Genomic DNA, 17,821 nt, shown 5'->3' with positions numbered 1-17,821 from the left:
TAGGGCCTACTTATTATTTATAAAGATTACATAGATTTAAAAGCATCTTTTTTTTGCTGCTTATTTACAACTCAAAATACGAGTGAAGTGTAGAATGAAATATGATGTCTTCTCATTTCCCCTGCAAGAGGCAGCCTCATAGCTGAATCAAAACGAATACATTTGGCAGACCGGTGTAAAAATGGACCTAATCTCTATGACTTTTAAAACGTCCTTTTAAGTTTTCCCTTCTCGTGATATTTTCAGGCATTTAGCCTACTCATATTGCATTCATTCATTAATAAAGAACCCCCTTTGAAGATTATTCTACGACGTTACCGGCAGAAGATAGACTCGCGATTCAAACAGTACCATCTGCTAACTGAAAATATGCCCCCAAAAACGTAAATAAGCTTGACATTTATTTAGTGGAAAATCGCTCCTTCATAAAAAGCTCACTGGTAGCGATCATTGTCAGTAACAACGCAAAATGCGATATAGCCCTGTGTGGAGAAGCTGCCCCTGTAAATTCTACTACAGTATAGTACTAGACTACTGCTGTGTTCGTCTTGGTAGCGATTGCGTTGGTTGAATTCGATTTAACGTTTCGTTGTACGGTTTAGGCTGAAATGAATTATTTTCATGAACAGATTGACAAAGTTTAGGCTGTGGCAATGAAGTTCAGGTTAGTAGTCAGATAGTTTCACCTATTGAAAGACTTTTGGTTTAAGTAAGGGGAGTGCCGAACATGTTCTGTCGCCGTTTGACTTCCTACAGCTGTGTCGATGTTTTTGTAGTGTCTCGCGTAGGCTACAGCGTTGCAGTGAGCAACACTGGTTTGAAACCACAGGTAATGATAATTTCACCCACAAATCATTTACTTGTAATGTAATGTCATAATAAATCCTACAACGAAAATGTATTTGTGAGGAATGTTTATTTTAATGATTGAAAACAGATGCATCATAGACCACTGTAGTATGTGTTGCCCGGGTAACAGAGGCTAATGTCATGCTAATGCCTCAGTGAAATAGTACACTACCGTTTCCGAAAGTAGATGTGGGCCTACTTCCTTAATAATATCAGCTAATATTGTACATTACGTTTTACAATTGTGTTTCACATCACAAAGTAAAATAAGTAAATAGTTATCACCCTGGCCTCTTTGCTTGTGGCGTTTCTGCAGCTGCCTTGCAGTAAAGCTATAGTTAGCCTAGCTATCCCCCAAGTTAACAGATGCGAAACGAATGTTCTGCTACAGGTAGTCACGCGTGTTTTCGTGACGTTAGTGACGTTAGTAACGTCAGTGACTGTGGCTAGCAAATTAGCCACCGTTAGCTTCACTTTTCGCCACAAAAACTTAACTTAAGCCCAAACCATGCAACGGAACGTAAATTCCAATAGAAGCAACGCAATCGCTACCAAGACGAACCTTTTGACACCGCCGTTGTGTATGTAGGCCAAATATTGACTGAGTTTTAGGGGGGCGAAAATAAACAATAATAAATATATATGTGAGAGAACAAAGGTTGTGCTCTCGCCGAAGGCTTGAGCACACCCAATACATTTGGCAGAGCGGTGTACAAATTGACCTAATCTCTATGACTTAAACGTCCTTTTAAGTTTTTCCCTTCTCGTGATATTTTCATGCATTTAGCCTACTCATTGCATTCATTCATTAATAAAGAACCCCCTTTGAAGATTATTCTACGACGTTACCGGCAGTAGAAGATGGAATCGCGATTCAAACAGTACCATCTGCTAACTGAAAATATGCCCCCAAAAACGTAAATAAGCTTGACATTTATTTAGTGGAAAATCGCTCATTCATAAAAAGCTCACTGGTAGCGATCATTGTCAGTAACAACGCAAAATGCGATATAGCCCTGTGTGGAGAAGCTGCCCCGGTAAATTGTACTACTACGGTACAGTACTAGACTACTGCTGTGTTCGTCTCGGTAGCGATTGCGTTGGTTGAATTGGATTTAATGTTCCGTTGTACGGTTTAGGCTGAAATTAATTATTTTCATGAACAGATTGACAAAGTTTAGGCTGTGGCAATGAAGTTCAGGTTAGTAGTTAGATAGACTTTTGATTTAAGTAAGGGGAGTGCCGAACATGCTCTGTCGCCGTTTGACTTCCTACAGCTGTGTAGATGTTTTTGTAGTGTCTCGCGTAGGCTACAGCGTTGCAGTGATACACTGGATTGAAACCACAGGTAATGATAATTTCACCCACAAATCGTTTACAGTTGACCACTGTAGTATGTGTTGCCCGGGCAACACAGGCTAACGTCATGATGCTAATACTTCAGTGAAATAGTAGACTACTGTTTCCGAAAGTAGATGTACTTCCTTAACCCTCGTGCTGCCTTCGGGTCACATGACCCAAAGGTTCATAACGAACCATCGTTGTGTTTACCCAATTTTACCCAATACAAAAACAAATAAAAATAATTTTCTTTTAACCTTCGCAATGTGGGGGGTCTGAGACAGCCCAACGGTTAAAAGAAAATGCTTCACTTTGTTTTTGTATGCGGTAAAGTTGTCGCAATACGACGGTGGGTCACAATGACTGATGGGTCAGAACGACCCGAAGATAACACAAGGGTTAATAATATCAGCTTATATTGTACATTACACATCACAATTGTGTGTCATATCACAAAGTAAAATGAGTAAATAGTTATCACCCTGGCCTCTTTGCTTGTGGCGTTTCTGCAGCTGCCTTGCAGTAAAGCTATAGTTAGCCTAGCTATCCCCCAAGTTAACAGATGCGAAACGAATGTTCTGCCAAAGGTAGTCACGCGTGTTTTCGTGACGTTAGTGACGTTAGTAACGTCAGTGACTGTGGCTAGCAAATTAGCCACCGTTAGCTTCACTTTTCACCACAAAAACTTAACTGCAGCCTAAACCATGCAACGGAACGTAAATTCCAATAGAAGCAACTCAATCGCTACCAAGACGAAACTTTTGACACCTACTTTGTCTATGTAGGCCAAATATTGACTGAGTTTTAGGGGGGCAAAAAGAATAATAATAATAATAATATATATGTGAGAGAACAAAGGTTGTGCTCTCGCCGAAGGCTTGAGCACACCCAATAATAAAAATAATAATATATATGTGAGAGAACAAAGGTTGCGCCCTTGCCGAAGGCAAAGCACACCCAATAAATATATATGTGAGAGAACAAAGGTTGTGCTCTCGCCGAAGGCTTGAGCACACCCAATAAGCACCCCCTCCCCCAGCAGCAACATTCTCATTTGCTCCTGACTCTGCCACGCCTCTTGCAGGGTAGACAAACTTCGTGACTATACACTTAAACGCATGTTTGGTTAGGAAGTTCAAAAAGGAACAGATAACGTCGCTAACTAGCCTACATATAGATAGCATATTGCCAGAGTAGCCTAGATTAAATCATGAGTTTTCATTTCAGCAAATGTCATTCCGTCTTGATCACCGGAGCTGGCAGAGGTCTTGGTCTGGCGATGGCAAAAGAGTTAGCGAATAGCAACCAACGACCAAAAACAATTATAGCGACTGCTCGCAATCCAGTTGCTTCAAAGGTAAGAGCACGCAGGCTGTGATAGCCTACCCTAAAACGTAATAATATTAGCCTACAAACCACGTGACTCAAACGTGTTGCCATTTTATCCAAATTACGTGTTCATATTTTAGGACCTACAAGACCTTTCTAAGTCATTCCCTGGGTTTCACATTGTGACACTCGGTGAGTAGCCTACAACTTTATATATTGCCACAATGACTCATCACAGTAGATGGCGCCACAACGTTGAATGTCGCAGTAGGCCTACCAAACACAACCAGAAAAATAAAAACTGATGTGGACGATGGCTGAATGTTTCTTAGTTAACTTTTTTTGTTCAGTTGAGTTCTGAATGGTATCTCTTGTTTGGTGTCACTCTGTTTAAGACGTGGCAAGTCAGCCCAGTATAGACGCGGCACTACAGGAAGTGAAGTCCATAGTGGGGGAAGATGGGCTAAACTGTCTAATCAATAACGCAGCCATCAACATCTCCACTGATCTGAACACTGTCACACCTGAGGCCATGATGATGACATTTGAGAGCAACACTGTTGCTCCTTTGTTTGTCACCAAGGTATGTTATGTTGTGTCTGGTCTAGAGGACTCTAGAAGATCATTGGATTCTGTAGTGTAGAACATCTAAATAGGTTAATATAGCATATGTGTATATCAGCCTACATATTATATACATACCGTAAATTATATTTGTGACATTTGAAAGGTCATAAGACATCATTTTTGTTATTTTGTGTTTAAACAAGAATGCCTTGAAACTTTTGTAGTAACAAAATAATTTTAGACAGCATTCTATTCAAAATCAATCCCTGATGCACCTGTTGACAATCAGACATACACAGATTGTGTTGTTTACATTATTGTTTGTGTTTCCACATGTTTCTCTCAGGCGTTCCTGCCGCTGCTCCACACAGCTGCTGCCAGGGAGACAGGGCTGGGGATCCACAGAGCTGCCGTCATCAACATGTCATCCATCCTGGGCTCCATCAGCTGTAACTGGGGCTCCGCAGCTGCCTTCAAGAGCTATGCCTACAGGACCTCCAAGGTTACAGATCCGTAGGACGCTCCAACATGTCAACACTTGTTATTATATTTGTGTTTATTATATTTGACATAGTTCTCATTTGGAGTCCATTTCATTTGCCACACAATTTGATTCAAAACAATGTATAAATACTGCATATGGTACGTACAGCAGATAATCAATCATCAGAATTCAAAGAGTATTTCATGGTTTGCGCCAAGGAATGGTTTGTATTTTTACCAGACACAGTGGAACAATAGTATCTTAACTACAGTATTACTTACACAATTCTGATCGTAGGACAGTGCTGTTATTACTATCATCAGAACAACATTGTTTAAAACCTATATTCTCAAATGAATCTAAAATAAATCATTGTTGTTGGCCAGGCTGCTTTGAACATGGTGACAAGGTGCCTAGCTACTGACCTGGAATCAGAGGGGATCCTGTGTGTGGCGCTGCACCCTGGCTGGGTCCGCACGGACATGGGGGGGCCTCAGGTGGGTCTGTATGGACATGGGGGGGCCTCAGGTGGGTCTGTATGGACATGGGGGGGCCTCAGGTGGGTCTGTATGGACATGGGGGGGCCTCAGGTGGGTCTGTATGGACATGGGGGGGGGGGGGGGCATCAGGTGGGTCTGTATGGACATGGGGGGGCCTCAGGGGGGACTGTATGGACATGGGGGGGCCTCAGGTGGGTCTGTATGGACATGGGGGGGCCTCAGGTGGGTCTGTATGGACATGGGGGGGCCTCAGGTGGGTCTGTATGGACATGGGGGGGCCTCAGGTGGGTCTGTATGGACATGGGGGGGCCTCAGGTGGGTCTGTATGGACATGGGGGGGGGGGGGGCATCAGGTGGGTCTGTATGGACATGGGGGGGCCTCAGGTGGGTCTGTATGGACATGTGGGGGCCTCAGGTGGGTCTGTATGGACATGTGGGGGCCTCAGGTGGGTCTGTATGGACATGTGGGGGCCTCAGGTGGGTCTGTATGGACATGGGGGGGCCTCAGGTGGGTCTGTATGGACATGGGGGGGGGGCCTCAGGTGGGTCTGTATGGACATGGGGGGGGGCCTCAGGTGGGTCTGTATGGACATGGGGGGGCCTCAGGTGGGTCTGTATGGACATGGGGGGGGGGGCCTCAGGTGGGTCTGTATGGACATGGGGGGGGGCCTCAGGTGGGTCTGTATGGACATGGGGGGGGGGGGCCTCAGGTGGGTCTGTATGGACATGGGGGGGCCTCAGGTGGGTCTGTATGGACATGGGGGGGCCTCAGGTGGGTCTGTATGGACATGGGGGGGGGCCTCAGGTGGGTCTGTATGGACATGGGGGGGGGGGGGGGGGGGCTCTACAACCTGTGACTTCAGTCAGAAGCCCTGTAACACTGTGAGTGATTGGGCTGTAATACTGAGCTGTGATCAGCTCCTTTGTTGAAATGGATATTATATTCATATTAGTGCTGTCGGTTAAACGCGTTATTAACGTTTTTATCTCGAGATTAACGCTCTTTTTGGCCTAGCAAACTTTGTAGTTTTTTTCACATGCTGTTGCAATGACTACTGACGTTAGAAAAACTAACACCACACCGGATGTAGCTAGACCGGAAACAAAACAACAGGCACGCCGCACACACTTGTTTGGGCTTGCGAGCCGGCTAAAGAGTAGTAGGCTAACGTTACGTTTAGAGTGGATAGCGAGCGCGAGACGCCAAAATGGATGCCAATTAGATTCTGATTGGAAAGGTTACTTTTAAAAAGTTGCCAAATGGTTCCATTGACAAGACCAAATTGATCTGTGTGTTTTGTCGTTGTGAACTGAGCTATCATCGCAGCACGTCCAGTCTGAAATATCACTTGATGGCCAAGCACACAGCTGAAGCGAATTCTCCACCCCCTCGTCAAAGCCAGGCAATGTTGTTTTCAATTAAAAAAAAAACATTTGCACTAACTAAGCAATCCAATCCACTTTTCCATATTGATAATAGCATTTAAATGAGAAAAAATAATGGGACAAAAAGAAATCAAGGGACATTTAGAATAGATAAAAATATGCGATTAATCGCGAGTTAACTATGACATTAATGCGATTAAATATTTAAATCGTTTGACAGCACTAATTCATATATCTACCTACCTACATACCTGCCAATCTGTCTATTTACCAATGTTCCTATCTATATACGTATCTATCTATAGGCGGATCTCTCTGTTGAGGAGAGCATCCCCTCGCTGCTGGCTGTGGTGGCTAGATTGACCGAGCAGGATCATGGAGGTTTTAAGGACTACTCTGGAGAGACCCTGCCGTGGTGAACCTTCTGAAGGCTGTGAGGATCATCACATCAAACTTTAGTCCTATAGATGTTGTTTTTCATCTGTTGCTCTGAAGCTGGGATGTCCACCTCTGATGAACAACAAGCAGTGCACTATGGCCCGAAATGTATGTATATGCATTGTAGTATTGTATGTTTTAGTTGTGCAAGCAGGTGGAATTCATTACATCTTTTTTATTATAAAAGTGTTTTTTAAGTGAAGAATAGAGCTGAGTTTGCAATTCTGTATAACGATGAAAATGTGCTCAGTACTGCATATTAGGAAGAATAAACCACACAAGATGATTCCAATGCCATTCAAAAGTTTTATCTATTCCTATCTCCCACATGTTGATCAGTCATTCTTCGGTACACATCAGAGAGATAAAGGTGGGGGTGTGGCACTGGGCTGAGGAAGGGGGGTGGGTAACGAGGGAGAGAACTGCAGAAGAGATTTGAGGGGTGGAGTCACCAAGCTAAGGCTCCACCATCTCCTCTGAGGCAAGAGAGGAAGGCAGGGTGTCCAGGGCACCGAGTTCTGTCGAGTACAATAGCTGTTATTCAAATGTATTTCATGGTTAAGGACTTGCATTCATAAAATGCAACCATTTGTATAACAATTATTTGTGGGGAACTCACCTTTAAGTTTCAGGTATGATAAGAAGTCAATGACGGTGTGTATTACATCCTCGTCCGCTAGTCTTAGGGTACCTGCAGAAGCAATAAGCATTCTGGGACTTCCAAAAGAGTACATCTGACAAGACTGATTAATGTTGTGGGGCAGAGCAGCATTATATCTACTCTGTGTCATTAACAACTGAAGATTAAACACATCAGTAAGCAGTGAGGGATGTTACAAGAGAGCTTACTTACCTGTTTTGAAGTCCTCATCTACAGGCATGTCTCTCTTCCCTGCCAGGCCATGGCGGTCACTAAGGGTCCTGTGGCTGTCTATGCCATCTGGACAACAAAGCAAAGTCCAGGTTACCACAGCTTAACCTCTACATGTCTCAGCAGGCATCCTACTGCATGTGCATCACAGGCACATCCACTGCAGCCCTGACTAAAGCTCACATGACGGCCCTTCATTTCAGCGAATGCTTTTGTTGTGGTTTTGAGTACGTTTTGTTTAGTTTCAATTGACATGAGTCTGAAAAGCAACCTGCAGGGCTTGAGTCGCGGAATTGCTGTAGAATTAATCACAGATGAGATGCATGAAGCAAAGGCACATGCACATTCATGGGGACTAAAAAAAACACAAAGTCTGAACATAAATGATAAGGAGTCTCTTGGCATGCCTAGGAAACACATCTGAAAAAACAAATAACAAACAAGGGGAGTGAAAGAGAGACTACCTAATCGACAAGGGCTGTCCATCTCAGAGATCCTTGTATGATAAATGTGAATCTTGATGGGGTTATTAATTGCAACAACAAAAAAACAGAAGCATATTATTCCCCACCAATAACATTTGAAATGTAATTTTGCCAGGCAGTACATGGGGGTTAATTGCACTGAATAAGTATATAAGCACAGTCATGCTGAGTGGAGCTGACCCAGTCAACACAGACGGCCTTAACACCTTTCTCACTAGACATAATGCATGAGGTAATTACATGCTGAATCAGACCTGATGCTTGGCCCACAGACACAGATGAAGCAGTTAGGGTTAACACCTGTTGTCTCTGAGATAAACAGCTCATTCTTATGACGTTACCTATGTATGCTTGTAAGTAACCCTAAAACGTATTAATTATGACTAGAGTCTCCTTTCCAGGCAAATAAAGAATTGCCATAACATTTCTGAACAACAATTTCACTAACCCATCACTTGGATGTATTACTTTTTTTGATTTTTCTTTTACTCTGCAAACCATAAAAGCACAATGAGCAAAGCAGACAAAGCAATTCCCTTTGCCGACTTCACCGTCCTGCAGGAGCCATCTTACATTGACCCAGCCGCTCCTCCCTGCCCCTCGCACTGGGAGAATCCTTTATCTGTATTAGGTGATCAATACGACCTGAAACACAGGGATGGGGAGGGCATTTGACCTGAACTTTTATCAAACACGCACCTGTCATTCTAACAGGATGCTTTATACCCTGAGCATGAACATCTTTGATTGATCGTCTGGTTATATTGCAACAGCGACAGTTGGAAGGCAAATACACAGAAATGGAGTTCAGGGTTTGTAGATATCATACAGTGAAAGGCAATTTATTCCACCCAAATAATAATCCCTCTACTTCTTAACTGTGTGATCAGACTATTTAATAAGATACATTAACTACAAATAAATAAATAAATCCAACTTCAAACAGGTGAAGTTTAAATAAAAATGTTCCCAGACAGAGAAGTGGATCAAAGACAACCTTTGTGGAAAGAAAAGGACTGCTTCAGATTTATAGTGTTCACATTTACTGGAGACTTTATGGGGCTCACAAATACACAAATAAGGGATTATCTGTCAGGTTATCCATATTATCTCATACTGCACTGTCAGGTTATCCATATTATCTCATACTGCACTGTGGGCTATTATTGTGTTATCTGTCAGGTTATCCATATTATCTCATACTGCACTGTGGGCTATTATTGTGTTATCTGTCAGGTTATCCATATTATCTCATACTGCACTGTGGGCTATTATTGTGTTATCTGTCAGGTTATCCATATTATCTCATACTGCACTGTGGGCTATTATTGTGTTATCTGTCAGGTTATCCATATTATCTCATACTGCACTGTGGGCTATTATTGTGTTATCTGTCAGGTTATCCATATTATCTCATACTGCACTGTGGGCTATTATTGTGTTATCTGTCAGGTTATCCATATTATCTCATACTGCACTGTGGGCTATTATTGTGTTATCTGTCAGGTTATCCATATTATCTCATACTGCACTGTGGGCTATTATTGTGTTATCTGTCAGGTTATCCATATTATCTCATACTGCACTGTGGGCTATTATTGTGTTATCTGTCAGGTTATCCATATTATCTCATACTGCACTGTGGGCTATTATTGTGTTATCTGTCAGGTTATCCATATTATCTCATACTGCACTGTCAGGTTATCCATATTATCTCATACTGCACTGTGGGCTATTATTGTGAAAGCTATCCCCGATGCACAGGCAATAGGGACTACAGTTGTGTGAAATCATTCCACACTTAACACCTAAAGTATGAAAGGTTTAAAATTATGGAAATGTGATAAGAGAATGCAACAGTTGTAAGCTCTAAAATTGATTTCTGGTGATAAGAGTTCTATAACTTTCCGTTTTCAGTACTCACGGGGTCCGAGGAGGTAACCAGCGCTGTTCAGAGTCCAGCCTCGCTTCTCTTTAGCCTATATATGTTGAAACAGGTGTTATAAGATGAGGTGTGTGTAAACACACTCATCGATCAATTGTCTTATGTACATCTTCCCGTGAGCCTTTATCTGAATTTCCTTTTGGAATAATATGTTTCCAGTATTTAATTATATGCATTCTTTTCCAGAGAAGTAAGCAAATGAATGTAGACTACTTACCGCAATTACTAATCCAATAGTCTCTGACAGAGCTGCGCAAAAGATGAGCGCCGCGCACAACAGCCCCATACACTTCTGCATCTAAGGATCATAAAATTACCGTCAATTTCCTACAAAACAAATGCTATGTCATATAATTCTAAAACGAAAAATATAATGAATTAAAAAAAACGTATTAGCTGCTTACCTTTGAATTGAAGTTTTCTTATTGTTTAAATAAAAAGTTTCGATTCTGAAAGATTTGTAAAATGTGCTACCTCATAGAATTATACTTTGTGGAGTTTACGTGGTGCTTCTGTTTGACAGATATTTTAGTTGGCTTTTATAATCCACCACGGAGAAAAAAAATCATAAAAGGAAAGGCGTACCTGCTAAAATGTTGACGTCAATCGACCGCCTCCCTCTCGTAAGACTGCATGTCACGATGCTATGAAAATTACAATAATATCCTCATGTTCTCTTCTTGCCATCAGAGACAGTGTATTGGACAACAACAGTAATAGTCGTTTAATCATGGCGTGATCAGATTTTAAGAACATTTTACACATGTGCAAATGTGTGTTGAAGCTCTGAATAGATAGCCAAATAGAAAAGAAAAAGTAGCACATCAACTCTCTAAAACGAATCAGAAAAGAAAACCCATAGGCCGCTGCATAATAATAATAATAATAATAATAAAGGCTATGTATAAAAAGTGTTTGTGTGGTGAGGGGGACCTATAAACTATTTTATGTAAGAAAATAAAAAAGGATAGAAAATATAAAAGACGGCAACCACAATATCAAAGTCAAGACATTCAATGCTTTATAAGTGGAACAAACTATCGAAAAGTATAACGTCAAGATCTGGTTTCCGGGCGAGGGAAGTTATTCAGAGGGAGATGTCAGTGAACCACGGTCCTGGAGCTTTTCAGTAACAGTATAGGACTGCAACCATCACTGAGGAAAATGGAACACAAACAAGAGTGGCTCCTCTCCAAAGTCCGCCTTGTTCCTCCATAGGTGTCCGCGTCAATTTCTGGTTCTGTAATTGGGGACCCGCCACTTCTGCCACTTCCCTCATCGGCTGTGTGGGAAGCCCTCCAATGTCGCAGGTCCAGTACTGGCAAGACCAGCAGCAGGTTGGTCTGCATTATGTGTCAGGAAAGTGCATGATAACCAGCCTACATCCTGACATTTTGAGGGAGAGTGCATTAAGCCTACGTTGTAAGCTACAGGCTCCAAAAGTTGGTAAATAAAACTTTAGTTAGGATATTCTTTTTGTGACCCACAGCTTAAAGATGCTGTAAAGTGGAATTGAAAATTAGTTTTAAGATCTTCACGCCACTGAAGAATGTGTTGTTAACTACCCATCCAAATTTGAATGAAAAAAAAACATGGACAAGTATGTTAAATTAGGCTTTGAAATCGTGAGAAAATCAGCTGTCTTCACTGCTTAACCCTTGTGTTATCTTCGGGTCATTCCGACCCATCAGTCATTGTGACCCACCGTCGTATTGCGACAAATTTACCTCATACAAAAACAAAGTGAAGCATTTTCTTTTAACTGATGGGCTGTCTCAGACCCCCCACATTGCAAAGGTTAAAAGAAAATTATTTTTATTTGTTTTTGTATTGGGTAAAATTGGGTAAACACAACGATGGTTCGTTATGAACCTTTGGGTCATGTGACCCGAAGGCAGCACAAGGGTTAAGACTGGGGGTCGTGTTGCCTGAAGGAGCTGAAGCTCTGCCCCCTCGAATTTATTGAATAGCAACAACAGCAACACTAGCTAAATCAATTGCAGATATCGGAACAGACTTACCTGCAGTGTCTGAGTGTTTTATATGTTAATTACTTTGTCTTTGCATTTATCAGCTGAGTAACAGAATGCTACCGTCTCTGATCTGACGTAGATAGGTCGCTGTAACATAAGGTGCTTTCGACATGGACTGCGGCTGCATGAAACGACCGGCGAGAGTAGCCGCTTGCAGTCGGGGAGGAGTTGAAAACGGCTCTGTAAAGTCGGACATTCCAGCTCCTCGTGGTTTGCTGCGTTGACGTCAGTCATGGCCGATCAAGCGCTGTTTGCTTACGTGGCCGCGCCTCTCACTATGGAACCGGCAGGAATCAAGCGCGTCTCCCCTGGAGTTCTTAGTCAAGCCTGCCACTTATCACCCAATCCAAAAAAAGAAAAGGTCTACACAATAGCTAATCAGAAAATAGCACTATTGTTTCTGGGTAACATTTAACGCAACAACCCATGGAAAAAAAGCATATCCTGGAATTGTTCTTGTGATTCTGCTACAACAGGTGCGTTCGACTTCATGAAGCGCTGGCGGCGCCGACAGCCGGCTGCCTTGAAGCTGAGAATGCCATGGGCTGCTTCATGTCAGCCGGGCTGTAGGCGGCTGCAGGCGACGCCGGCGCTGCATGAAGTCGAAGGCACCTAACGTCTTCCGAAAGTTTCGTTCACCTAGGAAACCACTGGAGCTCGAGCATCACTTTGAGCACAGAGTAAGTCATGATCTCATGTTTTAATGTTACAACTAATTCCCAACTTGTTTGACACAAACAATGACAACTTAGAAAATGTTAGAACATGTTTCCCAGATAATTAGCAGTTTTTCATGAGTGTCTGTAACTAAACCAACAGTTTTACAGCCTGTTCACTGACAACACCTGCTCAGAACAAGTAGTCTAGGCTCGCCCTGCCCTGGATCCTGCAGCTCTCCCTGCCCTGGATCCTAGATCCTGCAGCTCTCCCTCCCCTGGATCCTAGATCCTGCAGCTCTCCCTCCCCTGGATCCTAGATCCTGCAGCTCTCCCTGCCCTGGATCCTGCAGCTCTCCCTCCCCTGGATCCTAGATCCTGCAGCTCTCCCTCCCCTGGATCCTAGATCCTGCAGCTCTCCCTCCCCTGGATCCTAGATCCTGCAGCTCTCCCTGCCCTGGATCCTGCAGCTCTCCCTCCCCTGGATCCTAGATCCTGCAGCTCTCCCTCCCCTGGATCCTAGATCCTGCAGCTCTCTCTCCCCTGGATCCTGCAGCTCTCCCTCCTCTGGATCCTGGATCCTGCAGCTCTCCCTCCTCTGGATCCTGCAGCTCTCCCTCCCCTGGATCCTGCAGCTCTCCCTCCCCTGGATCCTGGATCCTGCAGCTCTCCCTCCCCTGGATCCTGGATCCTGTAGCTCTCCCTCCCCTGGATCCTGGATCCTGCAGCTCTCCCTCCCCTGGATCCTGGATCCTGTAGCTCTCCCTCCCCTGGATCCTGGATCCTGTAGCTCTCCCTCCCCTGGATCCTGGATCCTGCAGCTCTCCCTCCCCTGGATCCTGGATCCTGCAGCTCTCCCCCCAAAAAAGCTAAAGAATTACAATTTCAATGTCCATTCAGGAGCCTGATGGCGAAGTACAGTGAAGTACAGTAGTGCAATGTTACTGATAGTGCAACCAGTAGCTGAAAGTGACAGTGTGTGAAGTGACTAGTATGAAGTGAATCACTGTCCATATCAATGTCCATTCAGAAGCCCTTGGATAGAAACTGTTGTCCAGTCTGCCTGTGCGCGACCGTGCGGCGGTAACGCCTGCCAGAAGGCAATGGGGTAAAGAGACTGAAGGATGGGTGGTAACAGTCTCTTAGAATCCTGCCAGCTTTCTTGAGGCAACGTGTGTGGTAGGTGTCCTGTAGGGCTGGGAGCTTCCTGCCGATGATGAACTCAGCAGAACGGACCGCACTACGTAGGGCCTTGCGGTCCCTGTCTGTGCAGCTCCCATACCACACTGTGATGCAACCAGTCAGTATGCTCTCTATAGTGCATCTGTCAAAGTGACTGAGTTCATGCCGAACTTCTTCAGTCTCCTCAGGAAGAAGAGGCTTTTACGGGCCGCTTTGACCCCCTTGTCCGTGTGAACAGATCTGGTAAGATCATTGCTGATGTTCATCCCGAGGAACTTGAAGCAGCTGACCTTCTCCACTTCAAATCCGTTGATGTGTAGGGGTGCATGCTCCTCCTCCTGCCGCCTCCTATAGTCGACATCATCTCCTTGGTCTTGCTGACGTTGAGAGAGAGGTTATTGTCCTGACACCATGATGTCAGGGTATCAACCTCTCAGTAGGCTGACTCGTCACTGTCAGAGATGAGGCCCACGATGGTTGTGTCGTCAGCAAACTTAACAAACTGCTCTGTCAAGCTGATCCGTAGAGCACTCAGAACCCCGTGAGCCTGCTGAAGATGGACCGCTTCCTGGCTGGGAACCCCTGATGACAGGGTACCATGACACCTCACCACAAGCACAAACACACTTAAAGAAGAAGTCCGAGTTTTATACACGTGAATTGAAGCAGTGTTGAATGGTATCTAATTTGTGTGCGTATGTGTATGCATGTGTATGCGTGTGTGTGTGCATGCGTGTGTGTGTGTCAGGTGAACATGGAGGAGTTCAGCCCGATTGCCAGGATGACCACATGTCCTGACTGTGACAAGAGCATTCCCTACACCCTACACCCCGGCAGCCCTACACCCCTACACCCTACACCCCGGCAGCCCTACACCCCGGCAGCCCTACACCCCTACAGCCCTACACCCCTACAGCCCTACACCCCGGCAGCCCTACACCCCGGCAGCCCTACACCCCTACAGCCCTACAGCCCTAAACCCCGGCAGCCCTACAGCCCTACACCCCGGCAGCCCTACAGCCCTACACCCCGGCAGCCCTACACCCCTACAGCCCTACAGCCCTACACCCCGGCAGCCCTACAGCCCTACACCCCGGCAGCCCTACACCCCTACAGCCCTACACCCCTACAGCCCTACACCCCGGCAGCCCTGCAGCCCTACACCCCGGCAGCCCTACAGCCCTACACCCCGGCAGCCCAGCAGCCCTACACCCCTACACCCCGGCAGCCCTACACCATACACCCCGGCAGCCCTACACCCCTACACCCCGGCAGCCCTACACCCCTACAGCCCTACACCCCTACAGCCCTACACCCCGGCAGCCCTACACCCCAGCAGCCCTACACCCCTACAGCCCTACAGCCCTACACCCCGGCAGCCCTACAGCCCTACACCCCGGCAGCCCTACAGCCCTACACCCCGGCAGCCCTACACCCCTACAGCCCTACACCCCGGCAGCCCTACAGCCCTTCACCCCGGCAGCCCTACAGCCCTACACCCCGGCAGCCCTACAGCCCTACACCCCGGCACCCCTACACCCCTACAGCCCTACACCCCGGCAGCCCAACACCCCTACAGCCCTACACCCCGGCACCCCTACACCCCGGCAGCCCTACACCCCGGCAGCCCAACACCCTACAGCCCTACACCCCGGCAGCCCTACACCCCGGCAGCCCAACACCCTACAGCCCTACACCCCTACACCCCGGCAGCCCTACACCCCGGCAGCCCAACACCCTACAGCCTTACACCCTACACCCCGGCAGCCCTACACCCCGGCAGCCCAACACCCCAACACCCCAGCAGCCCTACACCCTACACCCCGGCACCTCTACACCCCGGCAGCCCAACACCCCGGAAGCCCTACACCCCGGCAGCCCTACACTCCGGCACCTCTACACCCCGGCAGCCCTACACCCCTGTAGCCCTACACCCCGGCAGCCCAACACCCTACAGCCTTACACCCTACACCCCGGCAGCCCTACACCCCAACACCCTACACCCCAACACCCTACACCCCTACAGCCTTACACCCTACACCCCGGCAGCCCTACACCCCGGCAGCCCTACACCCCCAACACCCTACACCCTACACCCCGGCAGCCCTACACCCCCAACACCCTACACCCTTACACCCCGGCAGCCCTACACCCCGGCACCTCTACACCCCAGCAGCCCTACACCCCACACCCCTACAACCCGGCAGCCCTACACCCCTACACCCCGGCAGCCCTACACCCCGGCAGCCCTACACTCCGGCACCTCTACACCCCGGCAGCCCTACACCCCTGTAGCCCTACACCCCGGCACCTTTACATCCCAGCAGCCCTACACCCCTGTAGCCCTACACCCCGGCACCTTTACATCCCAGCAGCCCTACACCCCGGCAGCCATGGGATCCAACCTTCTGTTGGCTCCATCTTGCCTCCTCTCTCACCTCCAGACTTTCTCCTGAGAGCCCAGTCCTCCCCTCTCTCACCTCCAGACTTTCTCCTACAAATACTTTCATTAGGAACATCATTGTATATGTTATTAGTATTTACAGGAATACTTAAGGAAGGATACATAGTATTCATAGTGTTTAGAGTTATTTACAGGACTATGCGAATCAAAGCCTTTAAGACAGCACATCATATAATGTTGACTCGTGACATTATTTAGACATGATGATTCCTGCATTTTGGAATGTTTAGTACGCAGGTCCAGTTGAGAAATCATTCATAAAACAATTTGGTATGGGGTTGAAAGTTCTGTTTGTCTGAAATATGTTCTGTAATAACATTAGGTTTGAAAGTTAGACTCCTTAGCCTTTCTCTGGTTTTCTTCACTCCTATCAGTATCGACCTGAGACCAGGGCTCCACATTAACTCTTTGAGGCTCTTGTCCTTTGGAGAAGTACATTAACGTTTCACTTGTCCATGCACAAAAGTCACTTGTCTAGATTTATCATTTTATATATTTTTTTTTTTTGTGTTGACGTTAGCTAGATTTCTTACCTATTCTCATTTCGGAAAGTCCGGATGATGGATGCTACAGTGTACCTGCTCAAATTTGGCAGTACTCTTTGCCCAGCCTCCCTCATTGTTAGACCATGGTTGACTACATGGTCAACCAAAGCGGCTCGGATCTCATGAGAGATTATGGTCCTTGGCCTTCCTCATCCTCGTCCTCCCCGTCCTCCTCCTCTTACTCTCACTCCTCTGCCTCTGTTTCCAATGTTGGCATCCATTGCTCAAAAACAGAAGAGGTCACCTGTTGCCCTTTTATGCTAAAGCTCTGATTGCTAATTGTAAAACTGTGTGACAGGTGTTTGTCCATGCGATGAGTCAGTGTGTGTATTTGAATGGCAGTGTGTTCCTTGTGAAAACAAAAGATTTTCTTCATGAAAATTGTGCCAAATGCAGAGAATTGTGTGTAGTGTTTTGAAAAAAGTGTGTTTTAGAACTGCAATTTGAGTGTAAAGCGGGAATTGTGCTTGCAGTTTAGCAGAATTGGTTCATGGGGTTGGTGCATGAGTTACATGTTGTGGTCATTGTGTCTCAAGTACCAGTATTTGTGTGTAAACAATTGAGAAAAACTGTAAAAGAGAGCCATGCTCTGTCCTGGTACACTGTGCCGGCAAGGTGCTCACTGTAAAAGAGAGCCGTGCTCTGTCCTGGTGCACTGTGCCGGCAAGGTGCTCACTGTAAAAGAGAGCCATGCTCTGTCCTGGTACACTGCCGGCAAGGTGCTCACAGTCTGGTTCCCCCTGCAG

At 46.0% G+C, this 17,821-nt stretch overlaps 2 protein-coding genes across 3 annotated transcripts; one reads left to right on the top strand and one right to left on the bottom strand.

The window, feature by feature from the left end:
• The first annotated feature begins 3,255 nt into the window (after nt 1-3,255).
• zgc:110339 (uncharacterized protein LOC550490 homolog) lies at nt 3,256-7,198 on the top strand. The gene is made up of 6 exons (XM_062460884.1): nt 3,256-3,547; nt 3,660-3,711; nt 3,915-4,102; nt 4,433-4,588; nt 4,957-5,067; nt 6,762-7,198. The coding sequence occupies exons 1-6, from the start codon at nt 3,401-3,403 to the stop codon at nt 6,873-6,875; spliced, it is 768 nt and encodes a 255-aa protein (XP_062316868.1). The 5' UTR covers nt 3,256-3,400; the 3' UTR covers nt 6,876-7,198.
• Nucleotides 7,185-10,716, bottom strand: gal (galanin/GMAP prepropeptide). 2 transcript variants are annotated; one of them, XM_062460887.1, is made up of 7 exons: nt 10,600-10,716; nt 10,413-10,487; nt 10,175-10,229; nt 8,824-8,895; nt 7,748-7,834; nt 7,514-7,585; nt 7,185-7,412 (listed from the first exon to the last, which is right to left on the bottom strand). In XM_062460887.1, the coding sequence occupies exons 2-7, from the start codon at nt 10,479-10,481 to the stop codon at nt 7,351-7,353; spliced, it is 417 nt and encodes a 138-aa protein (XP_062316871.1). In that variant the 5' UTR covers nt 10,482-10,487; nt 10,600-10,716; the 3' UTR covers nt 7,185-7,350. The 2 variants fall into 2 exon arrangements, with proteins under 2 accessions (XP_062316871.1, XP_062316869.1); XM_062460885.1 differs by having other exon boundaries at nt 10,413-10,493; nt 10,600-10,654.
• Nucleotides 10,717-17,821: the final 7,105 nt, after the last annotated feature.

Source organism: Osmerus eperlanus, chromosome 5, assembly GCF_963692335.1.
Source record: "Osmerus eperlanus chromosome 5, fOsmEpe2.1, whole genome shotgun sequence".
Lineage (NCBI taxonomy): Eukaryota > Metazoa > Chordata > Actinopteri > Osmeriformes > Osmeridae > Osmerus > Osmerus eperlanus.
This window is presented reverse-complemented; position numbering and strand designations above follow the sequence as displayed.

Bases quoted from the DNA above. Each gene is read 5' to 3' on its own strand.
- gal (XM_062460885.1), bottom strand. From the start codon at position 10,493: ATGCAGAAGTGTATGGGGCTGTTGTGCGCGGCGCTCATCTTTTGCGCA. The intron at 10,230-10,412 runs GTAAGTAGTCTA...CAACATATATAG, and splicing joins CTATTGGATTAGTAATTGCG to GCTAAAGAGAAGCGAGGCTG. The intron at 7,586-7,747 runs GTAAGTAAGCTC...TTGCTTCTGCAG, and splicing joins AGATGAGGACTTCAAAACAG to GTACCCTAAGACTAGCGGAC.
- zgc:110339 (XM_062460884.1), top strand. From the start codon at position 3,401: ATGAGTTTTCATTTCAGCAAATGTCATTCCGTCTTGATCACCGGAGCT. The intron at 3,712-3,914 runs GTGAGTAGCCTA...ACTCTGTTTAAG, and splicing joins GTTTCACATTGTGACACTCG to ACGTGGCAAGTCAGCCCAGT. The intron at 4,589-4,956 runs GTTACAGATCCG...GTTGTTGGCCAG, and splicing joins ATGCCTACAGGACCTCCAAG to GCTGCTTTGAACATGGTGAC.